This window comes from Orbicella faveolata, unplaced genomic scaffold (genome assembly GCF_042242905.1).
Source record: "Orbicella faveolata isolate gen_17 unplaced genomic scaffold, um_ofav_v1 contig_24, whole genome shotgun sequence".
NCBI lineage: Eukaryota > Metazoa > Cnidaria > Anthozoa > Scleractinia > Merulinidae > Orbicella > Orbicella faveolata.
Window position 1 is genome coordinate 10,357,597 of NW_028301552.1, and position 15,659 is coordinate 10,373,255.

The window sequence follows — 15,659 nt, forward strand, 5'->3', positions numbered from 1 at the left end:
AGCGAGGTAATTTCACGGTTAATCTACGCTAGCAGATATCTTTAAGAGTTTAGGTTAACAGGATAATGCTAGCAAGTGTGTTTAGCCACTGTTTATTTCAGAGATAAGGCTTCACATACCAAAGCAGAGATGAGATTCCACTGCTGAGCAGCTGCAGTCATAAGATCCATCCAAATTCGTACAGGTGGCATTCTCATCACAACGAGAAAGGTCCTCGCACTCGTTTACGTCTTTACATAAAAAATGGATTCAGACATTGAAGTTAACATGTTAGGAACAGCACGATTTCTAAGGTGGAAACGGGTGTATAGGACGATAAGCTAAATCCAAGTTGATTTTGTTGGAAAGCAAGCAAACATCATATGGATGATTTGCGACTGCCTTGAAAGTTAGTCTCTTTTTAAGGATAGTCTTGAGAAGGCGAAAAAAGCTTTCTAAACAGAGAGTTCATCCATTTTATCAAGTTATATTAAGTGTTTCATTGGTTAGGGAGCCAAAGAATTTATGCAATACTTTACCGATGCAAATGCTTCCATTCCAAATATAGTTCTTCTGGTAACAGGAGCAAATGTAGGAACCTGGTGTGTTTAGACATTGGGTCACGGCTTCATCGCAGTCATCCAAGTCCTGCAGGCACTCATCAATATCTGTTAGTAAACAAAGAGCAGCACAACGTTTTACAATGCAATCTAAGTAGAAACACGCACTATGGTTACTAGCGTCTCACTGGACGCACCAGCTCATATTTTCTCATATTGACCAACTGATTTTCTCAAAGTGGTCATACGACTTTGCACACGAAAGACCAGTCCCTGACAGTTCCCTTTGGCCCGTCTCTCGTAAACAATCTATTTGTGAGAAGGTCAAAATACACGAAAACTTTGGAATTGAGATATTGTAAACAGATCCATTCAATTTCTGTTGGCTAGAAACCGGGCTCATTGACCGATTACTGGACATCTAAGGGTTCTAAAACAACAGTTTAATCGCTTAATCATTAGTGACCTCTATATTTTATAAGCTATTACCTAGTCTGTCTGTGAAGAAAATGTCAAAACCTTTGGGCTAACGAAAGGAAAAGTGTGATTGTGAATCTCAGCCGGGAAATAAGCACCATAGTATATATTTCTAAGAAAGATAACACGATAGCAACCCAATAGTCTTTACTGAATGCTTTGGTGACCATTATTTTTTATATTGTATATTATTGCATTATTTTTCCTCGGGGTCCAACAGTTTGTCCCCACTCTCTTTGCTGTTTCATCCCGATTTCTTATTATTATGATTGATGCTTTCAGTTACTGTCCCTGAAACTCTTACTCTGTTAAAGATAGAGCATCACTGTTCTAGCGTTGAAATACGAACCAAAATTTTACATACCTACACACATGCTGCCATTGTAAGTGTATCCCGACTGGTTGCATGAGCAGTTATATGAGCCTACAGTATTCACACAGTATGCAGACACGTGGCAGTCGTGTGACTTAGCAACACATTCATCGATATCTGGAAGGAAAGCGTTTGAAATTACAGTTGAAATATTAACTAATTATAAATTACCTTCTTCAACTTTGCAAGATATTCACACGGTGATATAAGCTGATCTTCCAGCTCACCCGCCCATGCCCCACCTGCTAATCACGATAATCTTATATTACAGCTTTTCGTATGCCGCACACTTTGGGTCCAAAACGTTCGAAAAGCGGTTCATTTATTTCTCTGCCTTTTTTTCTGGTACAGGTTACGTTCACACTGAACCGTAGCTTGAATTTTCGGACTTGCAATTGGCAATTCTTCATTATTTTAATTGTAGCACAAGTAGTTTAATAATAAAAAAGAATGTGACGTCAGGGGAAATAAATAAAATTCAAGAGAATCTAATTCTGTAACCCAGCAACAAGTGACTCTGTTATTGTGTTCAGATATTAAACATAACCGCATTTCGACAATTGCTCAGTACTCTCACCTACACACTGGGGAGGATCACCAGCGTAGCCATTTCCGCAAACACAGGTAACATTGCTACTCGCGTTGGAGCAATGTGCTGGATAATGACAGTTTGTCATTTCCGGATCAGCGCTACAAACAGCCATTCCTTGCGTCTGAACTAGTGAAAAGAAATAAAAAGAGTGAAAAGTATTGTAATAAGTTATTCCGCACGCTCCAGTGTTCAAGAATGCTAAATGTCAGCAACATTGGTTAGTGTATTGCAGATGTGCAACCCATACTAAGCAATACAAATATTATAGATAAACAAATCATGGCTAAATGGCAGAGAAGTTGAACTTGACACTACTAAGAGGCACATTCAGAGAGCGGCAGGGTGAGTGGCTTGAACGAGGGACCTCCGGATTACAAGGAACGCGACCTCAGCCCTTTGGCTACGCTCCTGAAATCCATGATCATGTTCAGTCATGTAATGTCCATTCTCATACAGTGTGTACCATGGTTATTTCAGGTGAGAACGCGGGAATGTGTTCCTATTTCTTAATTAAGCTTGTGCTTGCACTCACATTAATATGACTACTGTCCTAGTGCCCGCGCCTAGAACTAAGGTCGCTAGTTATACGTTAAGTTGAAATAGCTGCAAAATATACAAGAAATTTAGCTTACGAGCGTCAATGCATGATGTCTTCGATATCGAGTCGGCTTTCGCTACCAAATCATTGAACTCTGTGGCTTGAAATATGTCGTCGTCTTCCGCAGTAACAGCCCTCATCGCTGACATGTCAATATTATCCCCAATAGTAACAGCAAAGATACGGGCAGCTTTGGAACGAAGGAGCTGTACCGTATCCTCTATTGGAATGTAAGGTGGAGTCATACCAGCGAATATAGATTGTATTCCATCGGTCAGCAATATCACTAGTTTCTGTGTTTCGTTCGAGTCTTCTGATAAAAAGTATTCATCATAGGCCAGGCGAAGTGCAAGGTCAATACGGGTATACAATGCATCATACGGGATATTATCCACTGCAGTAGCAAACGATAATGCTGTTCTCGTAGAGCCGAGCCGAACTTCGTTGGTCGCTTGGCTGCTGAAGGGGATCACAGCCGCGCTACTGGTTGAAGCTAGTTCATATCTGCTTGCCACAATCTTAATGAATTCTTTTTCTTTCACGTAGTTGTCTGCTCCAACACTTCCTGAAGCGTCCAGTAAAAAGATTAGGTCCAGTGGTGCTTGGCATTTCTCTGGAGCTGTAAACAAAATAATAATTATTTTCAAATGCAATTAATCTCCAATTATAAATGTTTTTCAACTGTTATCGCTTCGTCTCTAGACACATTTACGCGCATGATTCAAGTGGAAAACATTCTCTGCTTTTCTATTGAGTGAGTATTCGAATTGTAGACTAATACGATTGGAAGCTTGCAAGAAAAATGAAGCTTTTGGTACAGAACAAGCTGCACTCAAGGGAATCGTTTTCATAGCTTTTGTTCAAGTTCTTCTAGATCTATAATTTAAAAAAAAAAAAAAACAATTGCTTTGTAAAAGTTCTATTGGGGTCCTGGCAGAGTTTCTGGCACTTCCTGATACTCATCCTTTGATGGTTAACACTTTCACTTTTACGGCGCAGTATATAGCGTCTATTGAACCTACGATCAATGGTGAAAAAGTTGTAGCGCATAACGAGCTCATTTCCATTATCGAATTGTGATCAGCATGTCAACACACATCTTTCTGCCAAGCTCAACCAGACGAGGTTCAGAGCTAGTTTAAATTTTCTAAATTTTAGGTGGCTCTGATCCACCAGGTCATATCTTTCCTAAGGCAACCTGTTATGTACAAAAAAAAAAATGACAAGAATTTGTTTACACTGAACGTCGGGCATTAGTTTGATGCATTTGTTGCAGCATTGCATCACTGGGGCGGATCTAGGGCTGGTTCAGGTGGTTCGGTCAAACCCCCTAAATGAGATGAAAAATTGCTTAAATATTTGCCGTTTCTGACGAGACCCTTTCGCTTTGTGGGCAAACATCGCTGGCAAATATTATGTGTTAGCTTCTAAAACTAACTTGAAAAGAGCGAAAATAAGATCGATAGACGATAGTCGTTTCCTGGTTTTAAATGCCTCGCTTAGTCTAAATTCGGTCTTTTTTGAGCACTTCTTTTTTATTTGTCTATTTGGTAAAATAACACGTTATTCATGCTCCTGGTAAAATCTACATGGCGCCAAAAGTGGCAGTTTTTCAATCGACAGATTTCATAGGTTAAGCGCCCTAGCTTAGGCCAGAAGATCAGCCTCTGTGTTGATCAGCTGGTCAGTGAGCTGTGTAATCCTTCACAAAGATTTCGACTGCCAGCGGTGAACGAAAGCCCAAGGAAAACTACTTTTCTCAAAGGAGTCAATCTTTAATTTGAAGTCCGTCAGAGTTATGTCGAAAAGACAGCAGTAAATTAATCGTTTTTTGGACCGCTAGCTCGTACGTCATCAGGAAGGTTAGCATTATTGTAAATACCTGAGCAAACTGAGCCATTGCCATAGTATCCGGACACACAAGTGCAGTTGTAGTTTCCATCATAGTTGTGGCAATAGGCGTCTTTATGACAAGCATCTGCTAGAAATTGGCATTCGTTGACGTCTATGTAAAGATAAAATTAAAGAGATTGGGATGGTTTCCGCAGGACATTCGAGCAATAATGGCAAAAATTAAGTTACCAAAATAACCTCATGGCATGGTAATATTTTCAGTACAGTTAAACAAAACTTATCGTGACTTAAGCTCTCAAGCTGACCCCGCGAGAGTAAATTGAACTTGAAGTTATCCATATTTCAATTAAAACAGATGTTTCACGTTAGTTAAAAACACAATAACACACGCTTCAAGCATTCTTACAAGGTTTGAAATTAACTTTCTCGAGAATGCTTGGGAATTTAATCGCGGGGTTACTTAGAGAAATGAACTAAAGTGAGCTGTTTTAAATAGCATTCCAAAAGTTCTCGTGCTATGAGTAGATTTTTAGTAAATAATGTTTGCACTTATTGCTCCAGCTTTGAGTGGAATGTGTCTTAATATTTCACTTTTAAATTCTCGGCCCGTACTGTTTAACAATCTAAATCTTAATAAACAAATAGCGGGGCTACATAAACACTTGAAGTGCAGATTAAAAGGTAACACACAACGACGTAACATACCTGCACACATGCTGCCGTTATAATTGTATCCCGACTGGTTGCATGAACAGTTGAACGAACCCGGTGTGTTGATACAGTGGGCAGATAAGTGGCAGTCATGTGACCCCTCAGCGCATTCGTCTATGTCTGAAAAAAAAGTTGGAAATCGGATTACGTTGAATATAGGTTTCGTTTAAGGAAACATTTTAACTCGGAAGAAATGAAACAACTTATTAAACTAGGATATGTTACATAATTCGAGGCTATACCGGTATTTTTCTCGAAACGATGCGTTTCCAAATCAAGCGAGATATGAAATTTTAGAAACAGTTGTAAAAAGCCAAACAAAAAAATCCTAGGTTGGTCACTTCATCACCTCGGTTGTTTGCTTATACAGGATGTCTCCAGTAGCGAGTGGCTAGGCGAAGTTATATAGTACTGCACAGGTTTCGTCCTGATCGATGTTATGGATATTTCTCAGCACCACCCGCAGGCCATCACCAGCAAAAGCGAAGTTCAGACACAAGAAAATAGTTTTTTCGTAATGAATTTGAGGTCTAGATCGAAAAATCTACAAAGAAACGTCTTCAGTGGTACATGATAAGGAAGTACCTATCTCACCTCCTGTGATATCCCACGTATAAAATTTAATCGTGAAAAAAGATAGAAAAATTATATACGATTTGGAAAGGTAGCATACCTATACACATGCTGCCATTATATCTGTATCCTGACTGGTTGCATGAACAGTTGAACGAGCCTGGGATGTTGATACAGTAGGCACTGACATGGCAGTCATGTGAACCATTGGAGCATTCATTCACATCTTGGAATTGAAAAGAAGTGTTTGAGAAAAAGAATTTATACTAAAGTTTCCTTAGTTTGTATGGGGCAGAAGTTTAAAAACGTGAGAAATTTGTGCGCCACGAGGTGGGAATCTAGTCGATTCGATTTCGATATATTAAAAAAAAAAAGCAATAGACCTCAGTACGAGGCTCTGAGGAATAACTATAGAGATTGTGGGGTTTATTCCCAAAAGCCTCGTGCTGTGGTCTATTGTGTTAAGCTAAATTTTAATATATCGCGAAATTGGGCTATTGGCTTCCTTACTTAGTGTCAGGTTTCTGCGATAAAAAAATATCAGCATTGCCTCGTACACCTAACACTACGACCATGCTTTTGCAAGGAATTCAAAAATTTGTCTGAAATAGTGAGAAGCGTAAGCAATAACAAGAAGACTAAAGACTTAAATTCTTACTATGCTTTTCGGAATAAAAATTCCGGAAACATTACGATTTCTCTGAGTAGAGCAAAAAAGTCAATAGGTACACGAAAAAGCAATTTTAATCTCGGTAAAACAATCAACGTGGTGTCCAAAATAACTGCGTACAATTTTTCAGCCAATCCTTTCGACCGCAAGTATGTTCCTAGAGTGTAACACTCACCTTCACACTGGGGTGGAACACCAACGTAGCCATCACTGCATATACACGAAAACCCACTACTCGTGTTCACGCACTGTGCTGGAAACTCACAATTTGTCATTTCCGGGTCACTACTACAAAACGCGATTCCTTGGGTCTGGACTAGAAAAGAAAGCCATTCACAATGTTATCATTCTATATCAGGCTAATGGAAATATATAACTATTCGGTATATAAATCTTGAGCTTTAGCAAAGTATTCCTTCGGCAACCTATTCAAACCAAAGCAAATGACTTTCTTCAAAACTGCACAAGCAATGTTGTCTAATGTGATAGACCGTTTTCGATATACTAAAATTCAGCTTGGCAGTGAGGCTTAGAGGACGCAAACAAAGGAAACTGAATGACCATGTTTATTCATTTCTTTTGTTTGTGTCCTCTAGGTCTCACTATCAAAGTGGCCTATTGTAACAGCTCCCGGACAGATCTCAGTGATACTGTGGTGTATCTTTACCGTTGTTATTGCTGGCGCAGGATATATTTATGAAATTTTGATGATAATCCTTAATAGGTATGTATTCAATTCCACGGCGAAAAAATGGTACTTAATGGCCGCAGTTTGTTTGTTGTTTTTTTTTTTTTCTCAAAGAAAAAAAAGGAATAGCGATGAAAGCAGCGCCATGATTCCAAGTTTAGATGCCGGCAAAAGCAAGAAAAGAACGTTCTAGTCATTTTTGTTTGTTGTACAATTTCATTATCTTAGAAATAAACGAGACATAGGGAAGACAAAAAAATGCAGAAGACAGAATACTCATTTTGGTATGTTGTGTTATTCCACTAACTTAGGAATAAGCGCCACGTAAGCAAGATAATGAAATACAAATGAATTCCATTCCTGTTATGCTTTATATGGACAGCAAAACTAGAAAAATAGATGTGCTTGCTCTTCATGTGCATATCCCTGCTCTTATATTTAAATCGCTGCCGTTGTTAATTTTGTTATGCTTATGCTCATGGGTACTTTCATATCGCAAGTAAAAAAACAACCTTAATTCGTAATTCCTTAATTACTTGCACAGTATATGAAAAGAATCAGCTCACGAGCGTCAATGCATGATGTCTTCGATATCGAGTCGGCTTTCGCTACCAAATCGTTGAACTCTGTTACTTGAAATATGTCGTCGTCTTCTTCAGTAACAGCCCTCATTGCTGCCATGTCAATATTACTCCCAATAGTAACAGCAAAGATACGAGCTGCTTTGGAACGAAGGAGCTGTACCGTATCCTCTATTGGAATGTAAGGTGGAGTCATACCATTAAATTGACTTTGTTTTCCATCAGTCAACAATATCACCAGTTTCTGTGTTTCGTTCGAGTCTTCTGATGAAAGATATTCATCATAGGCAAGGCGAAGTGCAAGGTCAATGCGGGTGTACTTTGCATCATACGGGATATTATCCACTGCAGTGGCGAACGATAACGCTGTGTTCTTCGAGCCCAGCGGTACTTCGTTGGTAGCTTGATTACTAAATGGAATAACAGCAGTTTGGCTGGTAGTCCCTAGTTCGTATCTGCTTGCCACAATCTTAATGAATTCTTTTTCTTTCACGTAGTTGTTTGCTCCAACACTCCCTGAGGCGTCCAATAAGAATATTAGGTCGAGTGATGCTTGGCATTTTTCTGGCGCTAAGAAAAAAAAGAAGTAGAATGTAGCATTTGTCCAGCGTCAATACAATAACCTAGTTAGGCCTAAATCGACACGTTTTGGTGAATTCCCCATTCTTGGGAAGAAAATTAAACCCTCTCTCCATGGGCGGATCCAGGATTTTTCAAAAGAGGTAGGTGTTATCTTGGGGCTGCAGAATCAATAGGGCGTGCCCCCAAAACTTGGCAATTTGATAACCTAATGGAAAACTGTTACACCAGAAATACTCGCAATTCAACGACGTAGAAATTACGACGTGGTACCTTTCCAGAGGGTTTGCCTTTATTTCTACCATAATATTCACTTTTTTTTTTTTTTTTTTTTTTTTTGCTCCTCCAAAGAAGGAGGTGGCTAGCCACCCAATCCACCCCCGCCCTAAATCAACCCCGGCTCTTGTTACCTTATATACCTTGCATAATATTTACCTGTACATACCGTGCCATCACCAGAATACCCGGACACACAAGTGCAGGTATAGTAGCCACCATAATTGGTGCAATACGCGTCTTCGTGACAATTGTGAGTTTGCTCAGCACATTCGTCGACACCTGAACATAAACAAAGCGTATCATTAGTCAGCCATACAGCTGAACCCTTACCCCTCAAAACTCGACCGTGAAATGAAACAAAATGGCAGCGTTTCAGGTGCTATTTTCGAGATTTCGTCCGGGCACAAAAAAAATAGAGGATTAAACCAAACTCATATTTTTTTGGTAGACGTATTTCGAATTACAAGTAAATGTACTTCAGCGAAAACAAAAATTTTGGGATTAGATTCGTGAACAACAACAACAACAGTTTATGCGTAGCCTAAAGAAAATAAGATTTACTTACAAAAGAAGGATCTAATTACCGAAAGATCGTATGGTGAGAAATAGCTTTAAAGCCAGCATGGTTTCGCTCTGAACGATCCATCTCCTCACGGTGAAAAACAAAACCAACCGCTTACTAGTAAAAACGATATCAGAATTTTCGAATTGTTTTTGTTGTTGTTTTTGTTTCTTTGTTTTATTTTGTTTTGATTTTCCTGGCTATGACAGTGAGAATAGTATGAATACCAGAAGGGTCTTGATATTTGAGTTTACTCAAGCATCTTTTATCGGTGTAAATCTGAAACTGTCCTCAGTTACAAGCTGGACTGCTGAGATCTAATTTGTTTGGCATGCGTGTTGTGGTCTTGCTGATTTAGTTAAAGTTAAGAATTATTCGTCGACCGTCTTATGAATCAGAAAAGTATTGAATATTGATAAAACAACTGCTGCAAACGGTTGCTAAATATCTCGGAAAATTGCTAAATCTACATGATACCCTTTATTCATTATCTTAAGCCACATTTATTTCGTCTTCGTACTAAGGATTTTTTTTGAAATTAGCCTTATATTATTCCAAGAGAAAGACTAAATGTAAAAGTTATATGTTTTCTCTCTCTTTACTCTTCTTCCCCAACTCCTCCAGTTTCCGTTTTCAAATTTTATGTGGCAAATTTAAATAGCACTAAAATAACACTAGTTTTGTGTCAATAACAAAACAACTTTGAAAATGAAACGTAAATATAAATAATTTTGAAACCAAACATCAAAACAACTGCGAACCGTACCCAGCAAGAGCGAATCAACTGTGAACTATGAACAGAGGGTGCAGAAAATTGTTTCCATATATCGCAGCATGACAGTTTTCAATTTAGGGAAAATAAAATTTTATTACTCAACCCAGAGGCACTGATAAATACCTGGAATTAACCGGTGGAAACCGAAACAAATTATAACGACGGGACAATTTTATGCTCCGCTTGTCAGGGATAGAAGAAATACTTTGATGGAAAAACTCAAAAACGTTCGAGTTCCTTCGACACACATCGATCACACATTTCATTTCAAGGCGTACTAGGCGTGGGATAAGGTTATAAAAGTACAAACGTGGAAGTATTGTCTAAATTTCCCGCGGCCCCCTTTCCATATTGGAGATACCAACTCGATCGATGGACCTCAATTTCTACCAATACATTGAACTTGGGGCAGGGGAGTCTTTTATGACACTTGATTGAGACATCATTACTGTTACTACATGGATTGTTGTTGTTGGCTAATTCAATAATTTTTTTTTCTTTTTTTGCTATATTTGCATTCCTTTTATATTCAACTGATGCTAGCTACTTGCCTTGATTAGCTTTTAGTGACAATGAGTACGTGTAACTTTACCTAATATTTTGTACTAAAATAAACGCTATTAATTGATATGTCAGAAACGGTAGTAAAGTCGTCAAGTGAGCAAATATGGATAGAATAACGGACTGTCGAGCTCAGTTCACATTAAAAGATGTTAAACCGTCAATGCAGTCTTCTGGGATGACATTTCCGTGTTCGTTTAGCAGGCGTCAAGCTAATGACTATCCTCTTGGACTCGCGGGCAAGAAGTCTCGAGTTGCCCGGATAAGAGTCGTTTCCACTCTAAAAGCTATTTGATTTTACAAATAACTTGACGTATTCTATTGATACATGCTTATGAAGGAGAAGTACTTTAATCATCACTTAGCGTTCAAGACGGCCCGTGTCACAGAGAAAATTGGAAAGATTTACAAATAACGTCCGCGTTTCTAATGGCATAATTTCATTAATGCTGATTCTTAAACTGAACATAAAAATGGCGCAGAGCAAAATAGAAGTTATAGAAAAAAATAGATTTCCAATAACCCTTGAGCGAGCAAGATTGTTACGACACGGCCTTTGAGAAATAAACGACTTCGCCTGATTCTAAACTCAGGTGGCCTCTAGATTTAGGAAGAACGGGGAGGATGAGACTCGGTTCGTGTACACTTTCACAGCCACGTAAAATCTAAAACATCGTTTTGTAAAGGCCACTTTTTTCCGGAGTTAATCTGGCACTCAGTTTGACTGTTTCTCTGTTTGTAGCTTTAACAATCATTATAACTACTTAGATTAGCTTACCTTGCACCAAGCTCTGAAGCTCTAGCCAAACGGCACAGAGGAAAACTACCTGCGAGATAAAATGACCAATGTTACTAAAGCAAACCTAAAATTCTCCGGAAACATAATTTAAAAAAGTGAAAAAGAATCAAACCTTCATCTCCCATATAAAAAGATTCATTGCTTCTTTCGAAAGAATTGATAATGTGGCTTGGGACCTCATGACGAGGTAAGGTAAAATATTGTTCTACTCACTGTTGGCGGGCGATTAAACGTAAACAGCGTCAATGGTTACACAATAACAAATGTGAAAGCAAAAAGCTGGAATCTGTCACCACTCGCCGGTTAATTCTGGGTAATTTCTACTTTCATTAAAGCAGCGTAAATACATTACATGGATATTGTATTTATCTATCTTGAAAAACGAGAGACTGTTTTTTTTCAGGAACACGAAATTGCATCCTGTTTGAAAGCTGCAAGTAGGTTTCAAGCTAATTATATGTCAGCTTGACTCCTCCGTGTCAATCGTTTCTTTAATCAATGGCGTGTGAAAAGATAAACAATATCTGGTTACCTTACAACTACCCGGCAAAACAAAAAAAGGGTGAAAAAGGCGACTTCTGCTCGTATTAGTTCGCGTTGTTTAGTTCATGAAGCTAACCAAAGGACAGTCACCCGGCATTTTAACAACCGACAGTAGTAAAAAAAGAATTAAATGTTAGTGAAATTTTGATAATGGCAGGGAGTCTCCTGGAGTATTTCATTTTTGCATTGCTGCCAGGATGTTTTGCTGACAAGTATCGTGTGTCAGTCAAAACAGGTGAACTAACGTTACATCATCAAAAAAGGTGGTTGCCTCATGCATAGGTAATTCCCGGTTTAGTACATACATATACAGGTAGTGCATAGTTGGCAAACTTGAAGTTTGCAAGTGGCCGAAAAAGCACAAAATTTACAAAATTGTTCAGAACGTTCTATGTCAAGCTTACTCTATAACGAGAAACGGAGAAAAGAGAAACGGAAAACTTTGAGGGGAAATTTTAGATGGATATTTTAAGCACCATTAACATTGTGAAATGTGTGACAATTTCCACTAAGGTTTGAAGAACTTTAAAATTCTTTTCCGCAAGGTAGAAATCAGAGGTAAATTGCTTCTTAGTGTTTTATGTTAATGTTCACAGTAATTTTGGTAATAATTAAACGAAGCAAAACATTTTGATTCAGTTTTATGTATATATCTCATATATTTACATGTGAAATTTTCTACTTTTTTGCATTACATTGATTTACCTATTTGCGCAAATTAAGATATGAGTTCACCGCTTTCAGAAGATGTTTAACCCTGGTGCTACAAAGCTCAGCTTAATTTTCCATCATGAAGTAATAATGTGACTACGAAGTAAATTGTTTAGGGAATCATTCCACCCAATGATTAACCATCCAATTTCTTCAATTATGAAACATCTGCATGGATCTCATAAAGCCAATCAAAGTTAATTCTTCCAGGGAAAAAAATCGCGGGGCTGTAAAATAGCGTGTTACCTAAATTCTCACTTATTCGCTTTTTTACACAATAAAATTAAATGTATCTCGTGGAAAAAGAGGCTACTTAAGTTGGTGTTTTGCCTCACTTTTTTGCTTTTCTGTTATTCTGGCACACATCAAAGACCTGTTATCTTGCAAATATTCTGATGTTATTTTTGGTGTTTTGTTGTGAAAATTTCGACCACTCTTTATCTGCGAATAAAGTTTATAGGTGTTGCGGTCAAGTGTAACTTGTAGCCAGGTGATATCGCAAGGAAACAAGTGGATATCACCATAACTAATTAAATGTGTTTAATTTATTAATGTACCCCCTTTGAAGCAACTAAAACTGAAGAACTAGTTATCGAGGATTGCTACGATTATAGAGAACCCTGAACATGAGAAAAAAAACTCTAAAAATCAAGTTTTTGTAAATAAGAGTCCAATCTTCATGAAAAACTTCGACTTTGTATTTAAGATTCAAAGTTTGTTCCGTTTTCATTTTCTTGCATGAAATCATCTGCACCCCACTGGGATAGTCATCGTCCCCATCAGCGAGAAACAAAATGACTTTACTCTGTGGTAGCAATTGAGAGATTCAAATTTGCTGTGAATCGTTTTCTACTGCGCTTATTCAAGTCTGAACTGATCACCAGCCAGTCAGACTGAATTCAAGATTTGTGGAGCTTGTAATGGTGTTACATTAATAAATAATAAGAGCCGCAACCGAAGGGCCGTTGTGAAACAAATTAATTAGTAAACATTTCCAGTAAGTTCTCTATCAGTGTCATCCAAAGCCTTGGTCACCAAGTTAATCCCTCATTTCTTGATTTGGGGAGCTCAATTTGGTGCTTTATATCGTTTCGCTATTCAGACCAACAGTCGCCTCTTATCACTTGGCTAACATTTTCAACTTTTTCATCGCAATTTGAATTTTACGCAATATTAAAAAATTACATAGCATTAGTGCTCGACAGCTTTGATTATATTTGTCACACAGCAAGGTTTCCCCTTATGAAATTCTTGAATGTTTTCTTTCCTAGATCATTCGCTGCCACATACCCTGTAATCAGTAATTCTTAGATAACAAAAGGAAAATATTTGCCTTGTTTCCAAAATAGCTATAAAAATAAGGGCCAAAGTTCAGGGAGAACGAGAAATTCTGTTAAGGCACCAGCTAAGTTGCCGAGTTTTTTCACAGCTTTTCAGAATTCTCCCAGAATTTCTGACAAACACGAAACGCTTGATAATTGTAATAATTGATATGCAGATTCTCCTAGCTCCGGCAATTCTTTGTCTACGCCTCACGTATTGTCTGTGTTTATATCAAGTAATAGTAACAAGTCTCTTATAACCCCTGTTCTGTAAAAACAATCTCCGCGGGCAATTTACCAGTCAATGAAAAGTTTCAAAACCAAATCTATTCTGTTGTCGACAGCGAAAAATCTCTGAACGCGCTGGAATACGACAGTGTTTGAAGCACACGAAATGGGCATATTGCCTTCATTACCATCCAAGGTTAGCTGGGCTACGCTGTGTTTTTCATGGGTACCAAACAATTGAACTTATAAATTAATTTGGATTTTCAGACGTTTTGGCTTCTTGGCCTGATGGTTTTAGCTTATGGAGGCTTATCATATGCAGGTTTGTGTCTGTCACATATGAGTATGTTTGCTAATCATGACAATGAGAGCTATGATTTGAAATTAGTGAAAATAAATTGAATTAAAAATTTCAATCCTTTTAGCCGTAAACCTCGTTATGGTTTGGAATAGTTAATAGGATCTCTGATTTAAAGCAAAGCATTATGCCCGTCGGGTCATGATTCTTATTTGACATCATGTATACGTTCTTAACTTTTCATTTACTTTTTTGAGAAAGATACTCTTCCGGTACGATCGTCAAAAAACTGTGTGCAAAAACTGTCACCAAAAAAAACAAAACGTCATTTTCTCAAGAACTGCAATTAGCAATAACCTCAATAGGTAGTGACATCAATAAGCTCACTCACTATTGCGATTTCAGTTACAATATTCACCAAAGTTAATGTTGAAGTTAGTGATTTGTTTTGGGTTATGGACGACTTCATTCACGAAAAGCGCCACAATAGATTTCAAAATCAGGAACCATAAATGATTCAATACATGCATTTTGCACCCGTTATTAGGCGCTTAGCTCAATATTTGGAAACGTCTGTATTACAACATTACCTTGCCTGAAACATCCATTCAGAGTAAAATGTTGCATCTCACGGCTGCTTTTGTTTTAATCCACTCATAATTTTCAACGCTCTTTCAATTTGTCTCTTTAAAGGCAGAGCAAAATGTGAAATTAGCGCCCACTGTAGTAATGCTACCTAGTCTAAACAAGAAGCTCAAAGAACTTTTAATCGGATTGTTCTGTTTTACTGGTACACGTAGAAAAATAATTCCGGTCAAGAAGAGAGTCTTGGAAATTGGGTAGATACGTACAAGTCAAATAATTACTTACTGACGGTTGCACCAAGACCCTGAGGTCTATGACCGCCTAGTTAATTAAGTTACAGCCCTCCTGTCAATCTATCTGTAGTAAATATAGGTTAGGAGACACTGCTAAGTCAATTCGCGGAGAATTCCCGTGAGTAAGCCTTCCTTGTAGTTTCTGTTCATCAGAAAATAAATCCTCTCCCTGCTTCTCTAATTAGCGCATCATCAAACATCAAATAAAATTAAGTCCCAAGTGCTTTGTTAGATCAGAAAAAATCCTCACAACCTCGCTGAACTCTGACAGATATTAAGGAGTTAAAACAAACCAAAACGGAAAAGGCAACGGGAACGTCAATAACAAAAGGTCTAATGAGCAGAACAGTGGCCGTGCTCAAATTCAGTTTTAAGATAGCTCTCACATTAATAGACAAACTGAATGACTCAAGGGTATCGCCAGGATAAACATAAATTCCTTTTTCAATCGATGTTGTCCTCGTCGCC

The 15,659-nt window shown here is 38.1% G+C and overlaps 2 protein-coding genes across 2 annotated transcripts in view; both read right to left on the reverse strand.

Moving 5' to 3' along the window:
* Window positions 1–15,659, reverse strand: part of LOC110061010 (polycystin family receptor for egg jelly-like) — a 353,714-nt gene that overhangs the window by 43,618 nt on the left and 294,437 nt on the right. The gene's annotated exons all lie outside the window — the stretch shown is intronic.
* Window positions 112–11,851, reverse strand: LOC149110362 (uncharacterized). Its single transcript, XM_089291404.1, has 13 exons — window positions 11,831–11,851; window positions 11,191–11,239; window positions 8,671–8,793; window positions 7,612–8,226; window positions 6,563–6,703; window positions 5,818–5,943; window positions 5,139–5,264; window positions 4,462–4,584; window positions 2,614–3,198; window positions 1,967–2,107; window positions 1,381–1,506; window positions 519–647; window positions 112–230 (listed from the first exon to the last, which is right to left on the reverse strand). Exons 1-13 carry the CDS (start codon window positions 11,849–11,851, stop codon window positions 112–114), a joined length of 2,424 nt encoding a protein of 807 aa, XP_089147530.1.

Bases quoted from the DNA above. Each gene is read 5' to 3' on its own strand.
- LOC149110362 (XM_089291404.1), bottom strand. From the start codon at position 11,851: ATGCCGGGTGACTGTCCTTTG. The intron at 5,944-6,562 runs GTGAGTGTTACA...TTCAATTCCAAG, and splicing joins TGTTCCACCCCAGTGTGAAG to ATGTGAATGAATGCTCCAAT. The intron at 3,199-4,461 runs GTATTTACAATA...TTTTGTTTACAG, and splicing joins CAATGGCTCAGTTTGCTCAG to CTCCAGAGAAATGCCAAGCA.